Source organism: Pteropus medius, unplaced genomic scaffold (genome assembly GCF_902729225.1).
Source record: "Pteropus medius unplaced genomic scaffold, Ma_sr-lr_union100, whole genome shotgun sequence".
Classification (NCBI taxonomy): domain Eukaryota; kingdom Metazoa; phylum Chordata; class Mammalia; order Chiroptera; family Pteropodidae; genus Pteropus; species Pteropus medius.
In genome coordinates, this window is record NW_024349802.1 from 4303172 (window position 1) to 4326678 (window position 23507).

The following is a 23507-nucleotide window of genomic DNA, read 5'->3' on the forward strand; positions in this document are numbered from 1 at the left end:
ACACCTGCTCAAAAACGCTACAGTGAGAGATTCGCTCTAGCTCTGTGCAAAGGGGATGGCACTCGTTTAAATCAAGGGAGCACTTTTCTGAAACATTAGGAGCCTCCACCGCAGGTTTATGTGTATTTCTTCCTTCTGGTGCTTTGGCAAAACTCTTAGAGGAGCGAGTCTGTGGTCCGTTGATATCGCACTGAAGAATCACCTTACGTGTAACCGTGGATGTCTCCAAACTTTAGGAGACAGAGAGGGATTTTGTTTAAGGGACTTATAAATTAAGTTTTCATTCCAGTTTAGGAGTAAGGTCATTATTTTTCGGCTAAAAGAAGATTATCATATTTTATCATATTTTAGTTACATTATCGCTTGTTCTGCAATTGAAACAAAAGAATTACTCTAGAAACACAAATAACACAGAATGTGCTTAATTCGGCTATTTCCTTATTCTGACTACACGATAGAATATGCCCTGAATCAATGAGTCAGAGTCCTCAAAACTGCCTCGTCTTGCCATTTCTGGTTTTATGTTCTCTCCACCCTTCACGTGTCTTAAATTTCATCTAGGGTCCTCATTTAAAATGAAAGTAAGCTCCACTGTATGTCATATGTAAATGAACCCCTGAGAGGCCTCGCCATAATTAATCCCACACGAAGGAGCACAAAGCCAGGGTTTTGAATCATGGCTTGGGGCAGAGAGCGCTGTTCACCCTTCTCACCTGACCTGTGAACCTTCGAAGCAAAAGGCCATGGGGCCCGAGAAGGCTTTGAAGGCCTGTTAGTTCATGATGCCCTTTCAGATGGAGTCCCCGGGAATATTCCTGACTTTCCTTGGAAGCCTTCCGCAATTGTTAAGTGCGCCCAGTGACGTCGCTGAGCTGCCTTGGTGTGAGGTCTGTTTTATTTCATGAGCCGCCCAGCTCCCTGACCCCGGGCCTGCCGGGCCGTGGAGAGCTGACTCCTTGGAGAAGCCCTCGTGGTGTCTGGGGGGAAGGGGAGGACAGCCATTTCTTTACGCTGAGCTCACACTCAGCGAGTGGATCTCCACCGCGCAGCCTTCGGGGATGGAAGGCCACCTGGACCCCCTTGCACGACGCTATGGTCCCCATGGAGTCCCAGAATGGGCGCGGGGGGCCCACCCTCTCCCTGCGCGACCCACTCGCGGGGCGGCCAGCGACCGGGCTGGGTTCCGACATTAAGTGCGACCCAGCACCTCGCGTGTGCAGTCCGGCGGGGTGAGTGACCCCTCTGCCCACGACGACACACTCACGTCCCACAGAGTGACACTTGGCTCTCACTCCACGTGGACGGAATAACGAGGCTGCGCTTCAGAACGCCTTGTCCTGTCCCTCGATGGTTTTGCATGAAAGAAAGTAAACATTTAGGGCAGAGACGCAGCCTCCAAAGCAGACCGTGGACACAGAGAAAGGAAAACAGATTCGACGCTGTGTTTTTGGCACCGTTTGCCGGCCGTTTGGGGAACATATGTTTAAAATAAAAACCCCAAGAAATCTCTTCGTGGTGTTCCAATGGTTTGCCTGTTTGGGTTTTTATTTTTCTGAGTAATTGTTATTGTTACGATTAAATAATAATAATAATATTTTTGAACGTCGCCCCACGAGCGGGCTGGCCAGGCGGGGGAGAGTTGACGTTCTCAGCCCTGGTCGCGAGCGCCGAGGGCCCGTGTGTGAGCCGTGGGCGGAAGGTTGTGCCCGTGGCTCTCCGGGGTGGCCTTCGCTCCGCTTGCGAAGACGCCGTTTCCTTTGGCTGTGTGTGGTGCCTGGCGAAGTGATGTCCCAGGCCGCGTCGCTGTGTCTCTGGCCATCCTTCGGGACCCTGGCTCTCCCTGTGGTGTCCCCCTCTCCCCGACCACCTTGGCCCCCATGCTCCTCGAGCAGAAGCGCGCTGGGGCTGGCCCCCCACTTTGCAGCTCTCAGCCGTGTCAAGCACAAGCAGCAGCGAGGACAGGGTTTGCTTGGCCCCCGGGCGACAGGGTGACAGCGGTCCCCTACGAGCAGTCTCCTGCTTCCTTCCGGTCCATCGGCGCCTAACAGTTTCACCTTCCCGCCACCTTCTCCTCGCCTTGAAAGAGAAGGCAGAGGTTCCCCACGGGGCTTCCACACTTTGCCCTGGCGATGCTAAGGAAGTGGTGAAGGCCCGAGGCAGAGCGAAAACAAGCGAGGGCCACTGGGACCCCCGGCTCATCACCAGTGGGCCGGGTCTCTCGTTGCCTTGGCTGCGGGTCTCTGGGGGAGGGCAGGACAGCCTTTTCCCTCCAGTAGGCGTGCTCCCCTCCTCTCTGTGCTCCAGGACGGGCCAAGAAGCCTCCGCACAGCGAAACCAGCGGTTTCGAACCACCAGGCAGCCGACCTGAGGGTTGCCTTCGGGCGGGGTGGCCGCTCAGGCCAGAGCCCGGCTGCGGCCCACTCCCTGGCAGCATCGAGAGAGCCCAGCACCTTCCAGGGCTGTGCCGGGGAGCAGCGGGGAGCACCTGAATCACTGTTCAGGTCTCCCTCCTTCTAAATTGCAAGCAGCCTGTGAGGAGACACCTGAGGACATGCGAATGGCGAGCTCCTCCGGCAGGTCTCCCCCGAGATTTGCGCCCACCGACGGAATTTACCGTGGGGAAGTCGGCAATCAGGCAGCCAAAGTTAGCAGGGGACAGATGGGCACCAAGTGCCTCCAGGAGATACCCGGAGGAGGACAGGTCAAGCAGGGAGCATTTGGGTTGAGAACGTGTAATCTCGTTGAATCACAAGGAAATACCAGGCATACCCAAAGTAAGGACTGTTTTATTAAAGGACAGGGCCGTATTCATCAAAAATGTCAACATCATAAAAGAAAAAAGCCTCAGAAATGTTTCAGATTCAAGGAGGCTAAGAATAATGAGTACAGGGTCAAGGGCAAAGGGAGGAGGAAGATGCTCGAAATCAGATTTTGGTGCACAACTGTGAATATACTAAAAAAATCGCTTGGTTATACATTTTAAATGGGTGGATCGTATTGTATGCGAATTATTTCTCGACGTTGTTCTTTTAAAAAAAAGAAAGAAAGGAGGCAGGGAACATGATTGCCTAGTGCAACACGTGGTCCCAGCCGGGGTCCCTGTCCCGGATGGGGGAGAAATGCCACACGCGGCGTCACTGAGTCAGCTGGCAACGCCGGGACGCGAATGGGAGGGTAGAGGGGCGTTTGATAATGGCGCCGTGATTAGCAGAACAGCCCTCTTCGTCAGAAACGCGCCATGGCGTGTTCATGGGTAAAGGGCCACAGTGTGTGTAATGTAGATTCGAAGAGTTCAGAAGAAACAGATTGTGTCTGTGTGGAGAGGGAAGGATGGAATGAAGGAGAGGAGGGGGAGAGGAGGGGGGGAGGAGAGGGAGGGGACGGGGGAGGGAGGGGGGAAGGAGGGCACAGTGTTGTACAAATGAACAAAATGGAACCGTGGACCAAGGCTCTTTTTATTAAGTGCATATTCTTAGACCAGGCCCTGAGATGCTAACCCCGCCCCAGGTCCAGCAATTTGGTCCCCGATGTTGCCCCTCACCTCACTCCCCAGCCCAGGTGTGTGCTTTTCTGCCACACCTCTCAGGAAGGTTCTCCAGACGGTTCACCAGATGACATCCACAGTGTGATTTTTTTTTCACACCTTTGTTCCTCCGTGGACTTTGAAGCTTTTTGCTCTGAAACCTTCTAAATATTCTCGAGAGAAGGGAGGAGTATATTAACCCTCCCACATACCAGTGGCCCTCAGTGGAGGGGTGATGAGGCTTGGCAATGTCTGGAGACAGTTTTAGTTGTCACAACTGGGGACTGTCACTGGCACCTGAAGGCCGGGGTGCTATTACGCATCCTACATCGCACAGCCCCCACCACAAAGAGTTAGGGGCGCCAGCTGTCAGCAGTGCCGAGGTTAGAGACCCGAGCAGACCCCATCACCGGACCCAGTTAAAGCCGCTGCCATACTTGTTGCCTCCACTGCGCCCCCTTCTGCGAGGTCATTTTAAACAGATGCTGGACATCATAACATTCCCCTCTCCACACATCGATACGCATTTCTGAAATAACACGGACGCTATCTGATGGGACGGCAGCGCATTAGCACACCTAGTAAAATGAGCAGCAATTCCCCACGACTGACCCAGACTCACGCATCCTGCGCCAAACGGCGCTCAGACCCCCAGAGAGTCACAACGCGATCGTTTAATTTTGGAACTCTCCGCCCTATGGGAAAGATAAAGAGCATTAACGCCACATTTTATCCATCTTCTAGTTCGATCCCTTTCTTCAGTCTTCTAATGCACGGAACACACCATTGTGTCCTGACCCCTAAGAAGCGCTGATTAATTCAATGAGCTCGTTGTGATTATAGTATTTTTTTTTCCCCATGAAACTATTAGGAGAGCTCACTGAGGCAGATCATTGTAAATGACATTTTTTAATCGTTAAGTGCTGTACCCTTCCTCCTCCTCAACATATTTTGTTATTTTTTTCTCCCAGACACATGGAAAGGTTTCAGCTTTTAATGAAGAACTCCTTTCTGGACCATGCATTTAGAGTCTGAGTTTAGTAGCACACATGATGTAATCCCAATTTCCAACTTTGCGTGCAAGATTGTTGTGTGAAAATGAACCCATAAGTCCCATCTGAATTCTGGTTGCTGGGTTCTTTATAGGAAGTATTCTTCTGTTTTCCTCTTTTTTTAAAGAAACCACAATATTGTCATGTGAGAAACAGATCTGTGGCTGGGAAGCCAGAAATACTGGAAGCACGTTTGTCTTTTTTTCTGGCCCCAGTTCGTCCAGAAGGGTGAAGTCATTGTTATGGGCCGGGCGTGCAGAGCAGGTATCCATCTTTCCCGTGTGTACATGATGGCTTGGAGAATTAGCAGCAGGGAAGTCACGTCTGGAAGGAAGAGGCTCAAACTCTTAGCCTGGTGCATAAGATCTGCCGTTGCTACAGTGCAGCCGCTCTGTTACAATGCTAATGCCAACAGCTAATTGCCTCACTCCGAGCCAGGAGTCACCAAGACGCTGGGACAGCAGATGATCCCAAAGATTTCACAAATGTCGTGGTTGCCACTTCAATCCGATACGAACCAATGAATCACCTCTGCTGTGGTTTTTAACCCATTTTACAACTTGAGACCACGACGCTATTTAAAAGCCTCTGTTTTTCATGACCTAGGGTCACATTTTGTCATATATTGCATTGCTTAACTAAATCGACAAGGTAGTCCATCCATATTGCCCTCCTGTAAGAATAATGACAATAATACAAAATATTCTCGATCACCGTTCTGACTAAACTACTTAAGTTTCGTAGACGATTAGCTGTTGGAATCGGCTAAGCTCTTTCGTCAGCTGGGAAATTAAGGCACCATGAAGGTGTTCGTTTACCCGGGGAGACCCCACGTGGAGGAGGGAAAAACAGTTCGAAGGCCCGGCTGTGGGAACGCGGATGGATATGGCCCTTATCCTGGAGAGAAACCCACCAGGGGCGCATTGTCACTGGTTGTTTTGTGGTTCTTCTCTAAGGGGTCTCGGTCGCATCAAGTCTAAGTACACAACCGTTCCAGATACAAAAAAATAAAAAAAAAAAAAGTCCAGTTGCTGATCAGGTAATAAGTCAACTGAGCATTTAGAGAATAATGACAGGGAACCAGAAATATTCACCAAGGGTATTACAAGTACTTCTTGTGGTTTCTTTTATATTAAAGGGGAAAAAAGGAAAACAGGAATACTTCCTGTGAAGAACGCAGCGACTCGAATTCAAATGGGATTTACAGTTTCATGTTACAGTTTTACATCCAACAACCCTTCGCTGTCCCAAAGGTCCATACTTTTTAAACAGATCTCTCACAGGCGGAGAGACTGATGCCTGCTTCGTGCTGGCAGAAATCCGTGGCTCTGGGGGGATCTCTGTGACTCTGCCCCGGGGGCGTAAGTGGGCAAAGGCAGCACCGTCACGGGACAGAGGGTGTGCTGCCACTGACTATGGCTCGGCGGGTCAGCCCTTTCTAGAAGAGGAGAAAGACATCCTTTTCAAACCCAAGAGGGTCTGAGCAGTACAGTGGCTGATGAAGAAAACTTGAGAAAGTTAAGGTCTTTCCCCGCCCGGGTCACTCCTGGCGTCTCTCTCCTGGCAGCGAAGGCCTGGAAAGATGCGGAGCAGAGCTGTCTTTGAGCAAGCGGAAAGGAGCAAGTTTGATCTAACACACACATTCTGTGAGTTTGGTTCAATGTAGGTGAATTTTTAAGACAGCTCGGCTGGCCGGTTTGCAAGTCTGCCTGGGAGCTGGCGGGCCGGCTGGCTCCTGCCGAGGCCAAGAAAACCCCCTCTTTTCCCTCCGAGCACCAATTCATAAAAGTTTTTCATCGAGCGGTGTTGGTGGGGAAAGCGGGCTGATTGGCATCCAGCTCTCTCTGGGGAGGAGCTTAGCAGGTGGCGGGGCCCACGGCCTCGCTGGTCTCCCCGCCTCACACACACACACGCACGCACATGCACACGCACACACACACGCACGCACAAACACATGCAGGTAACGCGAAGTAGCTGGATACACGCGACGCCAGAGCCATTTCATACTCCAGGTTTAAAGCTGTGTCTCCAAAAATGAAAAGGCGTTTTGATGTAGTGATTTCAAATAATCTGGCCGGACTATTCCAATGCTAGAAATTGAACAAACGCTCTTTCGATACTTTAAGTATATTATTTACTACACAGTATGAGTAAAAGGCCAGATCTGTTCTAGGTCATGGAATCTTGAGTGGTCAAAGTGTCTTTTATCTGTCGGGGTGTGTGTGTGTGTGTGTGTTGGTGGTGCTGGTTTCTGTTTTGGGGGGATAGAAATAAACTCAGCCTAAAACAGCAAACCGATAATGGCTCTACACCGTCTACACGTGCCTGTGATTCTTGATCATTCCATTCTTTCAATGAATGTTTATCGGGCATCTGCTGGGTTCCAGGCCTTTGTCCGGGGAAATCACAGGTGAGGCCCCTGCCCTAATGGGGGCGCATATCTCAAGTCACAGAGCAAAGAAGCAATAAAGGGCGATGAGTGCTCCCCAGAACAGTGCAGGGTCCTACCAGAGGAGTTACCAGGAAGAACCAGACGTAGGAAGGGGCAGGCAGGGACGGCCGCCCCTGGAAATGTCACCTCAGGTGACGATTACTACGAGTTGGCCAGGCAGAGAAGTGGGAACGATATCCCAGACCAAGGTGAGAAGGATGGAGGGCATGGCCGGTGTCTAGCCGAGGCCAGCGGGCCACGCAGAGAGGACGGCAGGGGCCCGGCCACGCTGCGGAATTCGAATCCCTCTCCAGGTTCGGTAGGAAGCAGTGTAGGATGGAAGGTGGAGAAGTAACGCGATCTGACTTTTGTGATTAAAAACCTGACACTCTAGCTGTCATGTGAAAAATGGATTGGAAAGGGACAAGTTATGAGGCCGTCACAGAAAGTCGGGTGAGAGAAACAGTGTTTCGGACCAGAGATGGGGTAAGATGGATGGAAGCTGACAAGTTTATTAATGAGAATAATCGCTTGTACTTACCGAGCACGTAATCTGGGCCAGGCGTGTTTAGAAACATTTAACGTTCATTTTCTTCACAAGACCCCTATGAGGTGGGTACTGTTTTCCTCATCTTAGATGAAGAAATGCCAGTACAATGAGGTCAAATTTTATGCCCAGGGTCACAAAAAGACCAAGTGGCAGAACCTGATTCACTCTCAACCACTGTTGCTACACGGTTGTCAGAGATATAGGCGGAGATTAGTCTTTCTGTCCAAATATCTATGAGCCCAAGCAGTCTGCAGAAACTGACTGACAGCCTGTGGGGAGCCAGGAACCGGCGAGGGGGCGGGGCCTCGACAGCGAGCCTGGAAGATTCCACCCCAGCCCTTGTAGCTCTCAGTCCAGTGGGAGAAGCACTTCTTCATTTTCAATACCTATGTGCACGATATCAGTCCTTCCGTCGGGTAAATGCATTTCTTAAAATGATCGACCAAGAAATTTTTTGGATGAGAGGGAGGGAGGCATGTTTTTCCTCGTACAAGTGACAGCCAAAGGCCGGGTGTGAGGTATGTTAGCATCTCTCAGCCTCCATCCATTGTCACTTGGCAGTTCTATGACCTCGGACAAATTTCTTCACCCCTCTGAGCCTCAGTTTCTACATCCGCAAAGTGGCCGCAATGCCAACCTCACAGCGTCGTGTGAAGTTATGAAACCGCTCATCACCGGGTGCCCTGCCACACCTCAGACTGTGGGGCGCTTCGAGCAGCCGCTCCTAAGTGCCGCTTGGGACGCAGGGCGCGATGGCAGCTGAGGACACGAATCCAAGCTGACTCTGCTTTCGTGTCCAGCCTACTCGGTATTCTCGGATAATGTTTGGCTCCGAGGAATAAATATAAACGGGCCTGATTTTTCATTTACTGTCACTCCTGAATTTTCACACACGTTTACGTGTGGAATAGTGTTCGCCTTTCCTACCCCAAATAGCACACCAAAAAAAAAAAACACTCAGGGGCTTAGTCTTCAATCTGAAAATGAACAGACCCCGACTGGTACAGCTCCCGATTGCCCCTTTCCATTTGGAACCCATGATATAACTGGGAAGCAGACAGACCCACACAACCCGAACTACGATATCTTTCTAACCGTTTTCAAAGTCAAGTGTTGACGTATTGAATTTAGCGTCCATTGAAAGGAACATGGACAGAAAAAGCAGACATAAGACTAAGGGAAAGCAGAAGTCATGTGAGTGTAGCAGTGAGACTTCGGACTCTGAAGCCGACTGCCTACACAGTACCAGCTGTGTGACCCCAGACAAGTCACTTAACCCCTCTGAGCCTGGGTTCCTCATCTCAAAACAGGCACCTACCGACTAAGGGTTGTTGGCAAAAGTTAAAGAAAACACTGCCTGTAAAGCACCTTTGTTTAATAAGAGCTCGAGCTAACGTTACCACTGCCACCTCTCCTGTTACCCACGCTTTTCAAAAGAAGAAGAAGCTTCTGAAGCTTAGAATAAATGGGTGCTGTACCTATGCTGGCAAAAAGGTGAGGAGGGTGATGTCAGTTAAGCCATGAACCCCGTTCTGGAGATTCCTTCCAAGAGAAGCACGTGTCGGGCTTTATTTGCCTTTGGAAATAATCGTTGATTGGGTTTTCGTCTTACAGCTCTGCTTTCCTAAACGTCATGCGGATTAAACTTAATAAATCTCACACCATGAAGACAGTCCCATCACTTCAAGAATAGTGATAAGCCCACATTCCAAAGACTTTCAAACTAAGAGGGTCATTAAACAGCGGAGAAAGTGGCCCAAAGCTTTAGGCCCGAGTAGAATGACAGCTGTGGGGCTGTGAAGGTGGGACCCCATCGCTTCTCACCTGCTTTTATGATTCAGCTGGAAAATGCAGTGGGCAAATCAGCCCTACTCTTCTTAAACAGAGCATGTGACTGCCGACCCTGCCACATGTAACCCTTTCATCTTGTGAATGGAGAGGGTCACCTGAATAATCCCAGTAATAAGAGATTTCAGTGTAGATGCCACATGACTTGGCCAAAATTCTGTGTATTTATAACTTAAAATGGAAGTAGTATATTAAGAAATGATTTCCCAGGAAACTTAATTATCCCCTACAGTTTCCAAAATGCTGTATCAACAGTTTTGTTTATTATAGTTGTGAAACTAAATGAGAAAGACCTGGGGAAAGGGAACTTTTTTTTAATTCCAGAAAAAAAAAAAAAGGTCGTTTTGATCATTTTGGGTATGTTAGCAAATGGAGAATAACAAAAGAGAATCTAGCATAAATGCCCCATTGTTCTTACAGATGTCGAGTTCTGAATAATTAAGATCCCAAAATGCTGAAATTACAACCAAAAATAATTTGAATTTCGTAGCTAAATCAAATTAAGTGCTAAGAGAAACAGCATAAGCTCATTTTGCATTGCGGAAAAAATTATTTCAGAAGACGATGGGATACGATTTGCCTCTGCTTATTTTTCAGCCTTTGAAGCCATGTGCTGACATTTTTTCCTGACAAGGCAGTGTTGACCAGTGGTTAGGGTGAGGCTGACTTTGGAGCCAAATAGAGCCAAGTTCAGTCTCCACCTGCTCGGCTGTGTGGCTTTGGACAAGTCACATAACCTCTCTGAGTGTTTTCGTCTTCATTGTTGGTCAGGTGATAACCACAGGGCCTCTGCCAAGATAAGTTGAGAAAGTACATTTGAAAAGCAAGTGTGCGAGGGCCTGACACACTAGGCGAACAACAGCAGAAGATGACAAGACAGGGATGTCGAGGATGCCGGTGCCCTGCCCCCACTCCCCAAATCGAGACCCCAGAGAATGAGCTATTGACCAGGATGACTTTGCCCTAAGGAAAATGAAAAAGCATGACTATCTGCCAAGATCGTTCTCAAAGAAGTTCAAGCAAAGCTGAGATGTAGACAATACCAGATCTCTCTTTCATTTTCGTTCCCTCCTCTTATTTCATGCCTGAATGCGCTGTCTTTAGAGAGAATCGTTCAATTGTCTGATCTCTCCGTAAAATAGTCCAGAAAAACCAATGTTGTCAGCATTAAGAGTCCCGTGATTCTGGCCAGGCTAGAGTTTTCCCCGAAAACCAGAGTGAGACTTCTCGGAATACAAAGAATCCAGTCTGGGTAGATATTGGTTTTCCTCTCCATCATCTTTTCTCTGCATTTATTTCGCTTTGGCTGAGGGATAGATCATTTTAAAAAGGCTATTCATTTTAGGGACTGGGAGGGTCCTGGCCATGATTTTTAATTATGGTTTTTATTGTATGCTATGTGTCGTTGAAGCTCCAGGCAGTTTATTCCTCATGTGAATGTATCTGTAGCTGTATTTCCAAAATCTCGTAAGAGAAAAATCATTACCCAAATTTATATATGAATGATTTGGTAATTTGTAGGATACTAACTTGTGGCGAAGGAAATCTTTAGCGGAAAACTAGGTTGGATCCTTTGAATGCCAAACGGGTTTACTAGGGAGATCACTGAAGCCCTCAGTGCATGTATGATTAATTAATTGCAAAGAATTTCCTTAGTGCCCGCTAGTGTAATTGACAAACAAGAAAGAGCTGTCTTGAGATGCCTTTGCATGAATATGATGCACAGAATAATTAAATCCTCAAACCATATGTATCGTTTTCAAAAAAATTATAGGAAAAGTTGACATGTCATCAATGAATTTTTCATAGTCTCAAGTAATTGATGCCAATCTCTTAGGCTTCCTTTCCCTGTTTCCCTCATTTAAGTAGTTCTAAAACTGATGACAAGTTGACAGGGTTGGTCCCGATGACCTGACCGCATTTGGAATTCTTCAAATAACAAGAGAGTGAATGTGACTATCCCCACCCCCAACCCCTCTCCATAACGGGTGACAGCCGTTTTGAACCACGTTACTTTTATTTTTATGATCCAATTAGTTTAAACGCATCGTGTTCAAATTGGGTTGCTTTTCTATAATAAAGATTCTCGGTTTGTCACCCACTTATTCATGAAGCATTTCCTGTATGCTAGGCATTATGGCAGGCTGAGGGATGTAGTTACTGCCCTTAGCTCTACCCGGTGTGGCAGAAGACAAGTCGACAAGAAAGGAGAGGGAAGTCTTGTAGCTGCCCAAGCATGGCGGGCAGAAAAAAGAGCTCCCAGAGGTAAAAAGGAGTCGGTGTTTCTTCCTCCTCTCCTGTGCTTTGCAGAATGAAATGTGTCATTTTGATGGACTCTAGCTCATTTGAACCGCATAACTAAATTATATAATGGTCAATTTAGAGTAAGATAATTTCAATATTGATCTAAAAAAGGCAATTTGGGGGTAATTTTTTTCTTTTATTTTAATACTCAAATCATTTCAGAAATGTAAGGAATGTCATAAGGAAGAACATTACCTACATAATGTTTTATTGTAAATTCTAAATGATCATTTCCGACCATATATACCCAATAACTTTGAAATCAGAAAATCCGATATTTGGCCAGAAAGGACAAGATTCTACTTGTTTTCCCATAAAGAAAGCGTCTGCTGTCTGAGTGTCACCATCTGTCTTCACTCCAAGCCACTCTCTAAACCTTAGACTCACAGAGTCAGCTGCTTACTGGACATTTCCAAGAGAATGTCCCTCACGCTCAACATGACCAAGACCCAACTCATTGTCTCCTTTTGCTCCTTTATGAATTACCTTCCCAGTTGACAACTGAGTTTTCTAATTCTGTCCTCTCTCTGAATTTCCCACCCCAAGGGCACATGGCCTGGTCTGGCCCTTTGTTTGGACGCTCACGCCAGCCTCCTAACTAATCTAATCTCCCTGCTGCCCGTCTGTCTCTTCCACCTCAAAGTCTTATCTACTTGGATGTCCAGTGGCCCTTAGCTCCAAAGTTTGTATCTGCTCAGGTCCCTGCTATGTCTAATGGCTCCTCATTGCATGGGATAAAATCAGTGACACTTGGGAACCTACAGATTGTTCCCCAGCTGGCCTGTCTTAGCCAACAACACGCCTCCCTACCATCAGATTTATACCCCAACAACTTGGAAGTCCACACTGTTTCACATTCCTGTGCCCATCCCCATTCGTATGCTGTTTCTATACCCTCTATGCCCTGGAGAATGTCGTTACCTCCATCTGTCTGGCTTAGAAAACTTTCCCACAATGCTTTGCTATATCTCTATCATGGAACTCTGATCGCTCTTTGGGTTCGTCCTTCACCAGATGGTGAGCTCTTGGGGTATCTTACTCCTTATGACCAGCACAATAGATATTGGTTAAATGAGGGAATATTGAGGTGTCTCTCATAACAGCAAAACGAATGGAAAACAGCAAAATCAACTGCTGGTATTTTAGTTTCTGGTGTAGAGAAGAACGAGATTCCTTGTTAGATCAGCTAATCTAATAAGCAGAGAAAAAGAACATTCTCGTGAAATGACGCATTCACCTTCTCTTTCCATTCGCTGGCATAGAGAATCGTCTAATTGGACTTCTTGGGGATCGAAGGCAAATGGGCCCATTGCTGTCATATTTCCATTAAGGCCATTGTCCACCTGCCTCCCTCAGTTCTCTCAAAGGACCTGTGACTGCCAGCCCCTTTTAGATTAGACACACATCTCAGGAAGCCTCGAGTGAGCACCTTTTCAGTTTCATCCATGGCTCCAGAGCAAGACGGACATGCGTCACGCACAGTAATTGAGAAAGGATGGCCCCCGATGAAAAGAGAACGTTCCCGCAGCGTTCTCCTCGAATTTGCTCGTTCGCTCATCCATCTGTCCACCTATCGTCCATCAGTCCATTCATTCATTATTCCACGAAACACATTACCTGGCGTTTACCACAGCGCCTGCAGCAGACACTCAGGAAGTGTCTTTTGACCAGCTTGTAAAGGCGAATAGCACAAGCTCTGAAGCAAAACCACCACGTGATGCCATACATGGTGTGACTTTGGGTGGGTCACTCAGCCTCCCTGTATCCCGGTTTCCCTGTTGAAATTGGGTAAAAAGTGGCATTGAACTCACCGAGCTAGATATTAGGTACTATCAGAATTAAATGAGATACATGTAATGGGCTTAGCAAGTGCCTGGGCTAGGGGTGGGGCCACATGATGAGCAAGGAGAAAAAGAAAAATTTAATATATTCTTGAGGGAGATGTAGATAAATAAGTAAAAGGTGAATAAATAAAATAGGAAATCGAAGGGGTTCCATGATGTGGGGAGCAGTGGAGGCCATTTTCGATAAGACGATCAGGAAAGTCCCCTCTGCAAAGGCATTTAAACTAATACCTGAAGGGTGAACAGCCACGTGGAGAATGTTCCAGGCATCGGGAGGATAGCAAATGCAGATGCAAAGGCCCTAAATGGGATAGGGGGCGGAACGTTCTAGAATGAGCCAGAGGCAGTGTTGGTGGGGAGAGAGTGAGCCGCAGACAGGGAAGGCACGAGGTGTCGGGAGGTGATGTCGTGAGCACCTGGGAGACTGTGGAAGGCGTTGGGGTTTCGGTCCAGTGGGAAAGTGTTGGGGGGTTTCGGAGGGGAGTGGTGATGCCACAGTGGGGCCCGCACAGCCCCGTCACTCCCTGGGGCTCTTCACAGCCTGGCACAGAGAGGAAACCGGAGCCGAGGGTGGGGTGGGCCTGTCCCCGGCGTGCTCCACGGAGCCCGCCCCATGGAGGCACAGGACTCGTGGGAGTGAGCGTTGGAGAGCTCAGGCCATCCAGGTCCCTCCGTCTCTCATCCCAGAGGCCCGTGTGCCTGAAGCTCGGCTCCCCCAATGCTGCGGCGGAGGCCAGGGAGCCTGAGCATCCATCCTTACTAGATGCCACCCTCTGCTCTGACCCGCGCAGGGCGTGTTACTCACCTGAGCCAAACGCCAAGGTGTCCGTCCCAGACTGTGAAAAAAAAAACTCACAAAGGAGCACGTCATGCGCGTCTCAGCCACAGGGGGACGCGCTCGGGCTGGACTCAGAAGCCCCCATTTCACCCTCTTTTAGTGAAAGGAAACATGTGATAGTACTTAAGAACTCTCTAGAGCTGAAAGTATGACTGTGGCTGGATTTCTGGTTAAGCCACATTCGGATAACAATGACGAGCGATAGGTTTTTTAAGGCAGAAGTAGCCAGGGGTCTTTGTGTTGAGTCACGTTTTCAAACCATATCGTTAATTTTATTGCTGTCGAATCCCCCACATCCCTCTCATCCACAGCTTTGCTGACCTCTGTCCACCAAAAGGCCATCTTCTCACGCATAGGCCAAGCGTCCAAATGTCCTCCTGGGACATCCACCTACACCGGCTTCACTTAGAAAGCCTTGCCATTCTCCCTCTCTGTTCTACAAATTCCTACATGCATCGCTCCTGTCAGATTAGGTGTTTGCACGCCTTGTTCGTTCAAAATAAAGCGCGGTTAAGACCAGAAATTACTAAAGCTTAATAATATATGAGATAGATAAACAAAATATTAAATTTTTCATGAATAGCAAATAATATAAGTAATAATGACATAATTGGCATTATATTAAATTTTTCTTTTTCTCCTTTTTCTGCGATTGTAAAGCTGACCGAGTCCCCTCCTTCCTTGGGATCACGGAGGCCACCACGGGTCCCGCCTCCACAGGGCGAGAGCTCCCGGCTCCTCCTTGCTGTCCCTGTGCTCTGCGCACCCTTCCACCTGCTCCTCAGCAGCTTCGCCCCTGTCCCTCTCTGTGGCCATTTCCCTGGCTTGTCCCTTAGGTGACCCACTCCCCGCAAGGCCCCACCTTCCGACTTCCCATCCCGTCTCTCTGCTGCCAACTCTCTGGAAACGATTCATTGACCCTTCCCATCCCCGTCTGCTCAGCCCGCCCCTGCAGCCGCCCCTGTCAAGATCCCCCAGCCTCGCGCGCCTTCCGGGAGCTCCGCTGTGTGAAGGCCACGGCCGACCACCACCGCCTTCTCCAGACCCCTCATCTGGGCCCCGGCACCCCTGCCCGCTCTCCCTCTCTCCCCCCAACCCTCGGTGCCCCTGGCAACAAGCCTGCCCAGCGGGCTCTGTGACAGCTCTGAAGAGGGACGCTTAGAGGGCGGGGATGTGAGACCAAAAGCCAACAGGGGGTTCACCTTCTGCAGCATGATCCGTGTCCCCCCGAGCAGAGCGAAGAGTGAGGGGCGCAGGAGCCAAGCACCCCGTCAGCGAGCGCGAGGGCCTCTGTCTGTTTTATGTATTTGGCGAACTCTTCCCGATGCTCATCGTTAAGCGGAGCGCAACTCAGGCCTGTTGTGAGGGTCCAGCTGATTTAAACCAGGCGTATCCTAAACATGTCGAAATCTGTACGGACAGGGAGATTACGCAGTCTGGACCCGGCCGGGGGAGACCCCAAGGAAACCTGACTGTGAGGGAAGTAGTTCTCGTCTGCTACATCTTCTGCCTTCCCGCTTCTCTCCCTCCCTTCCATATTTATCAGGAATCTGGTCGCAAAATCCAGCTTCAGCCGGCTGAAGCCAAAGAGAAGCGTTTGTCGAGGAAGGAGGCAAAGTGGGCCCTCGGGTCACCTCGAAGATCTCTCCTTTCTGCCCTTTGTCACAGCCGAGGAGGGCCGTGTTTTCACCGGGCGGCATCCTCCTGAAGCAAAGGGACCAGGCTGGAGAAAGCCCTGTGAGGAAAGACCTACCTCATAGGGTGCTGTGGGAGGTCGTGATGCATTATCCTGGGTTCCACATTCACCCCTGGACTGGGGGTGGGGTGACCCCAGCAGAACCGAATGGTGCAAAGTACATTCTATGAAGACAGAGGGGGCAGACAGCATGGTCACTGTGCGCTGCACACCTGCGAAGGCCAGGACTTAAAACAACTCCCGACTCAGCGCCCAGACCGTCGTGATCTAGGCTCCATGCGGGGCCCTTCCCTGCCTCGCATCAGCCTGGTTCCCCAGATTCCAGACCCTCAGACGTCCGGGCTTGCCCTCCTCTGCCTGGGAGTCTCGTCCTTTCCCACCCCTTCTTTGCCTGGCGGACTCCTGCTCCATCTGCTACTCCCTCTGTAAGACCGCTCTCTCCCACTACGCTCCACCTACTGTGCGTCCGTTCACCCAGTAAGACTCTGTTCCTGCCTGTGTGACAGCCCTCCCCACACTGGATCCCGTCTCCTCTGTCACCCCACCAGGCTGCAGTGTTCTTATTTATCTTTGTAGCCCAGCAGCTAGTACAGCTCCTAGCACATAGTAGGTGTACAGGAAATACTTGCGGTGGTTATAGTGAAAAGGATACAGTACTGCATATTACAAAAGGAATTGCAAAATCATTTTTAAACCTAAATAAACCCATACTTTGCTAACGTCAACGAAGATGTAGTCGATTGCATATGACCTAGTTAGCGTAAATAGAATTTTCTCCTCTTTCGATTTATCTTAGAAATTCAATATTGCAGTGTGTCCACGCCTCCTACAGCACTGCTTTTAATGGTTCAGTGTTGTTCTAAACTCTTCTTTGACACTTTAATGTTGACGTCTGGTCCTGTCACCTGCTAGAGAACCAGCAGGGGCAATACCTTGGATCCAAAATTATTTTCCCAGCGATGGCTCAGCCATCGATTCTGGACAGTGGAGCCCCGTCCCTTCCAGGCTGGTGATTCTCCCATCTCTTTGTAGAAGGGTGTGCGTGCGTGCCTGTTCCAGTGTGCATGTACACGTGTGCGCCCATGTGAAAATGTGCCAGTGTGTGCACACGCCTGCGTGTGTGGCGGAGGAATGAGGGGGGAGGGGTGGCTCCACATGCACTGTGGGGTGTTGTTCAAAGTCACACATCTGACTCTCGCCTGCCCCTGACAATCCCTGGATAACCTGCGCAGGGGGAAGGTCCTTTGGGAGCCTCAGGAAAATCGGGTCATCTGTTAAATAAGGGGGTTCAGACCTGGCTGCCCTGCAGCCTGGATGTTCACAAGTGACATATCAGTGCGATTCTACACTCAGCTTTTTGTTTGTCTCCCACAGAGGTCTCATTGCTAGCGGTTTCACGGAGACTCATTATCTGCAGGATGGCACTGATGTGTCCCTCACTCGAAATTACACGGTAAGTGCTGCAGGTTCGGCCCACCCGGACACCAAGCCATCAATCCTGCAGCCGTTTCAGCCTAAGCAAACTCGCATGCCCAGCTCCTTCGCTTAGGTCCCAAGAAGACCTCGTATGTCACTTAGAGTTCAGGCATTCCACTGTTACTCCCGGAAGACTTGACCTTGGCCAGGTATGTGCCGGGACAGTCTTCGGAGATGTGGCTTTATTGCAAGTTGACCTTGAAACCACCTTCCAAGGACTGTGGGATGCTCAGTTGGGCAAATCCTTTCTAAAAATCCTAGCCAAAGTTAGAGATGGCTCAAAAGCAGTTATCCCTGGGTTGAACTTGGCTGCATCAAACTTGGAAGTACCTTAAAAATTCAAAGGAAAACTGACTCTACTTAACCTTTAACAAATGTATTCACCAGGTGGATACGATCCTATATCATGGTTATTACTATGACATTTATCGCCTCTTAGTCAACTTTTCTGATATTTGAAGTTTTACATGTGACTTGAACAAGACGCTCATTTAGTTTGTTCCTTGTTAAGAAATACACTCTACCCTCGGCCCTGTGGGGATTCAAAGAGAGTCGCTCCCTCTGAGGACTAGGAATTTTACTCATTTGAAGGAACTTTAGGTATTTGTTATAAAAGGAATACGCTTAGAAGAAGCCTTTCCATTTACAGTGTAGTCAAGTACCCTCCCCGTCTGCGCTGATCTCCTCACCGATGCATTATGTCAGGTCTTGTTTCTCTCCCTCGCGTTTGGCCCATGGCACTTACCAACTGATAACTTCCGGCTTCCAGCAATATGATGGAATGAGCTGATGCAGCCCCCCAGCCTGAAAGAAAAATGCACATAAATCCTAGGTACAACAGAAGCATCTAGAATTGATGCTGATACCTGGACAAGCTTAAAAGAGAGAGAGATTCCAAGGAGGCAGAAACAAAGAGAGGATGTAAGGCCAGAGCAATAGGTCATGAGACTCCAAAGAGTTATTTGGGCCCAGAAAGAGGACTTGATTTTCGGGGTTTGGGACAGAGGAGTGGATGTCTTTGAGAGTCCCATGGAAGGTGGGCCCCGGAGAGCTGCTTCCTATGTGAAGAAGGAACAAGAAAAGGGGTAGTCGAGAGGATTGTCTGCAGGTGTCCCCGATAGAAGAAAGATTTCATGCAAAACAGAGAAATTGAAACCCCAGGCAGCCTCACAAGTGTAGTTTTGAATGGAGTGGGCAGGTGTGCAGATTTCCAAGACCTGCGTAGGGAGGCCATTCCAGTCAATAAATTGGCCTCAAATCTAGTCCCAAATCAGCAACCCTGGGTCCCATGGGCCCAAGCCGAAGCCAACCCCAAATGATTTTATAGGGATGTTCTGCAGCCCAGATTATATAAGAGGCCCATACCAAGAAAAGAAAAAGAAGGAAAATATTAAAGATGAGCCCCAAATCAAAATTATAAACCACACAAGGAAAGCCACTATAAGCAAGCATTGGTGAACAAGAGAAATGAGAATTAGCACCTCTGGAAATGCAAGATAATAGAAAAATCAGGGGAAAAAAATTATTTTAAAAAGAACAGAATAGGCCAAACAGAATTCCAGAGTAAAAAATACAGGGAAAAAAAAAATAGGAAAGAAGCAATGTTCAAACAGATGAGAATGTCCCCATATTGAAGAAGGACATGAGTCCCCAGAAGGAAGAATAAAAATCGACCCACTCCAGGGTAGTGAACCTGTGGGACCAACGAGAAAATCTTAAAACCCCCTGAGAGAAAAGACGGGTTTGTACAAAATGACTGTAGAACTGGAAGCGACTTCTCATCAGCAGCTATGGAGTTAAGACTTCAGAGAAATGAGGAAAATGACTGCCGTCTTCAATCTTATACTCAAATTACTTTACAAGGATTAGAGTGCAATACATTTTCATACAAAGACGAGAGAATTTACTACTCTGAGATCCCACCAAAGAATATTTCTGTAAGAAGGAAACGAACACAAGACACAAGGGTAGGATTTTGCAGGCAGTAACAAGCCGAATAATTGTATGTAGATAAATCCGAAAACGCTGTTTAAAACAGCGTTACAACAATAATGACTCAATTTGGTTGTTTTCAAACAAGGTGAGCAAATAGATTAAAACAGTTTAAGGATTTGTATTTCTCTAGAGAACAATAGAGGGGCTGATCAACTTTAGATTTTGATAAGTTTGTATCTTGCAAATTTGAGAATAACCATCAAAAGGATAGAAAGACAATGTATAATTCCAATTACTAGAGGGTGAATAAAAATAGTATATCAACCCAAGAGATGATAAGAAAGGAGAAAGAGAATTTACAAAGAAGTAGAATAAATATAAAACAAACTAATAAGATAAAAATGAGTCAACATATTAATCTCATTGTACGTAAATGGATTAAATCTGTAAAGTAAAAACAGATTATCTGCTTAGAACTTAAAAATAAAATTCAGCTGCTTAATTTTTGCAAAATTCACCCTCAAAATGCAAAATGGTTATCTTAACCCAAAGAAAGTTACCGTAGTGCTGTGAATATCAGACAAGCTGAGATCTTACAAAAAAAAAAAAAAAAAAAAGACATTATTAGGGATAAAGAGAGTCATTACTTAATGATAAAAAGAACAATTGAAGAGAATGGTAAAAGAATTATAAACCTATATGTACCAGCAAAATAGTCTTAAAACATACAAAGCAATAATTGGGAGAATTGCAACAATAAATTGATAAATCTACAAACAGAGGGAGATCTAGATATACCTTTCTGAGAAATGAAGATTTTTTAAATGAGCAAAAATATATGAAAAGGTAGACCAAAAAAAATTGAGGGAATCAATTAAACCAAAAGCTGATTCTTTGAAAATATGAATAAAATGGCCAGCACACAAATTTAATCAAGGGGCGGGGAAAGAATTGCCAAGTAGACAATTTTAGAAATACAAAGAGCAATGTAGCTATTGTTATACAGAAAGTTTTTTAAATTACAAGAATGGTGTGAACAATACTAACCATTTTTTTTTTCAATGTAAATTCTTAACGATGGTTCAAGGTGAAATAGAAAAATTTAAATATAACTATATAAAGAAATTAAATCAATAATAGTATTTCTTAAATCCACCCCCAAAACAACATCAAACCCAAACTATTTTATCAGGTGAGTTTCGTCAAACCTATTAAGGAACAAATAGTTTCTGAGAATTGAAAAAAAAATAATTTAAGGCAGGGAGAGAAGAACTACCAGGGTTAGAAAAAAGGCGTGCACAAAATCATATTATAGGCTAGTTTCAATTATGAACATAGTTGCAAACGTGCTAAGGTATTTGCAAACCATACCCTGCACATATTTTAAAAAATACTTTATGACCAGATGGTACTTAGCTGAGCAATGCAAAGATAGTTCAACATTAGGACATCAATTCCGCGTATTAATATCTTCAGATGAAACATTTTATTATAATCGATATTATTTTTTCAATTATAATCTGCACTATATATTACATAGATTATAAGAGAGTTCGTGGGTGGGGAATATTTCTTATATCTCCGTTCTGCTCCCAAAGAGCCTCATGTAGCATCTCGCATACACTAGGTTTTCAAAAAATAATTCATTTAGCCATTGCCACACGTTAGGCCAGCCGTCCCCAACTTTTGTGGCACCAGGAACCAGGGCTCCTGTGAGAATCTAATGCCTGGTGATCAGAAGCGGAGCTGAGGCGGTGATGCTGGCGCTGGGGAGCGGCTGCGGATACAGATGAAGCTTCTCTTGCTCACCTTCCGTTCACCTCCTGCTGTGCAGCCCAGTTCCTAACAGGTCATGGACCGGTACCGGCCCACAGCCCAGGGTGTGGGGACCCTTTTTAGGTGATGCCATCCAGAATTCATTCATTCATTCACTCAGTAAACACGTATTAAGCACCTTCTAAGGGCAGACACTGTTAGGCTTGGGGATACAGGTTGAATGAAATATGCTCCCCGGCATATAACTTCTGCTGGAGAGGCGGGGCATTAAAAAGACAAAAATTATTCTGTTTTAATATAATTGCTACAATAAGAGGTATGCACAAAATTCCATTGGAACTTTGCGTAGGCCAGGATTAGTTTTAACTTATTGAAGGCCATTTCACCGAGAAAGTGCTATTTAATCTAGTTCTTTAAAAATGGGTAAAGAAGAGGAGAAAGATCGATGTGAAACCCTTTCGTACTGAGGCATTTTGACTTTATCTTACTGAAAATTGAGAGCCAAAGAAAGTTTTCATGCAGGGGACTAGCACGTTCGGTTCTGTGCTTGAGAAAGGGTCTCCAGTGTCAGAATGGAAAAAAGATTAGTAGGAATGCCGGTAGACAGAAGGCAAGGAGGTTCATCGAGGGCCTCTTGTCGTTGATGAAGCTTATGCCTCCAGAAGTGGACCGTGCGGTGGATGGAACTGGCCAGGGTCAAGAGAGCTTGAAGAGGCAAGGCTGGATAGTGAGTGAGGGGATTGTCACCTCTAGTGCTTCACTTCGTTTAGGCCATCGGGCGAGTGACCGACTTCCTGCTGGCACCGTTAAGAAGCAGTCGTTGGCCTTGGAGGGCAGAGGGGACGATGAGCACACGTTCGTCTCCGTTGAGTTTGTAGCCAAGTACATGTGTTCGGTACAGTTGGATATGTGACTCTGGAGACAGGAGAAAGATGGAGGCTCAAAATGAACAGCCGAGGACCAGGCTCAGACTTAGGTAACAGTGATGCCATGACTTTCTTTCTTTCTCTTTTTCTTCTAAGATGATCTCATTTAAAATAGGCTTTTAGAGTTAGCGCTAAGGCTGTCCTCACAGTGTAAATTGTCGTTCCCAATAGAGAGAGGAAAAAAAGAGACCCCAGAAAGACTGTGACAGTAGGCTCGGGTCTCCCAGGATCCGTCATGTGCCATGGTGGGTGGCGCTTGTCTCATGTGGACATATCCGGAGTGTGTAAGGTATGCTTCCAAGGTGATTGTCACCGTTTCGTGTCTTCTGTTTCGGTCTCTCTTACAGATTTTCCTTTTCGTAGGCAATTTTTGTCCTTTTCTCTCATTTGAGAGGAAACAGAGGGTCCACCGCTGCCAGGTCTGTTCGGACTTGAATCGCAAGGGCTGAAGGCTACAAACCCAGGCATCTTAGAAACTCGCCTGGGCGGATGGGCATCAGAGCGTTCATCGTGGTGGTGTCTGTGTGCTGGGAGACTCTCTGTGTTCTGTTCTCTATGGTTGTTGCGTGTATGGGGCGGGGGGCGAGGAGGGGTGTTACGTTTTCTTTCTCCTCATTTTTTTACCAGGTGACTATACAGAAGGACAAATGTCTGTCCCAGCCCTTACTCCTCCCGTGAAAAGAGCTTTTCAGGGAGAGGAAGGTGGGAGAGGCAGGCCTGACACCCCCTGGTTCCTGCAAACTATGGGCGGGGGGGGCGGGTTCAGCCCTGGCTCAGAAAGGCCACCTCGCTGGCTCTGCCGTCCTCCCTCAGGCAATGGCAGCTGAGACGTGCCTGCTTCCTCCGTGAAGCAGTCAAAGCAACAGTGAACTGCAGCCCCGGCTTCCCCAAGGTGGTCTGAAGGCTTGGCTAGCAGCAGGATGGGGTGGATAAGAGTGGGAAATTCCTGGAAGCCTCACTTCTGCTCAAGTCTAAGTCGCATCCTCTAACAGAATATACTAGAAACCCGTTGTTTAAAGGAAATTCAGCGAATACTGCATTTTGATCTTCATCTGACTCTGAATCTGGCTTCAGTAGGTAAAGCAACCTACTGAAGCTGGGTTAAGGGACACCCCAAACTTCCAGAAACAACAAGCACATACTACTTGTATAATTAGGAAAATGCTGACTTTCCTTGTAATCCAGCAGCTAGCTTCTCCCTCCCTTCAGTGCCTCTCTGAGCCGTCAGCCACGTGATGGAAAGCAAAGGAGTGAATGGTCTTGTTCACCGAATAAAACCCACGGCCCTAGGCAGTGGGTCCCGGGGCA

General features: G+C 47.4%; 1 protein-coding gene across 1 annotated transcript in view; it reads left to right on the forward strand.

The window, feature by feature from the left end:
* LOC120581264 (disintegrin and metalloproteinase domain-containing protein 12-like) overlaps nt 1-23507 on the forward strand; it is a 270870-nt gene that overhangs the window by 163866 nt on the left and 83497 nt on the right. Inside the window, exon 4 of the mRNA XM_039836010.1 lies at nt 17461-17539. Coding sequence (XP_039691944.1) covers nt 17461-17539 — 79 coding nt within the window. The remainder of the gene's footprint in view (nt 1-17460; nt 17540-23507) is intronic.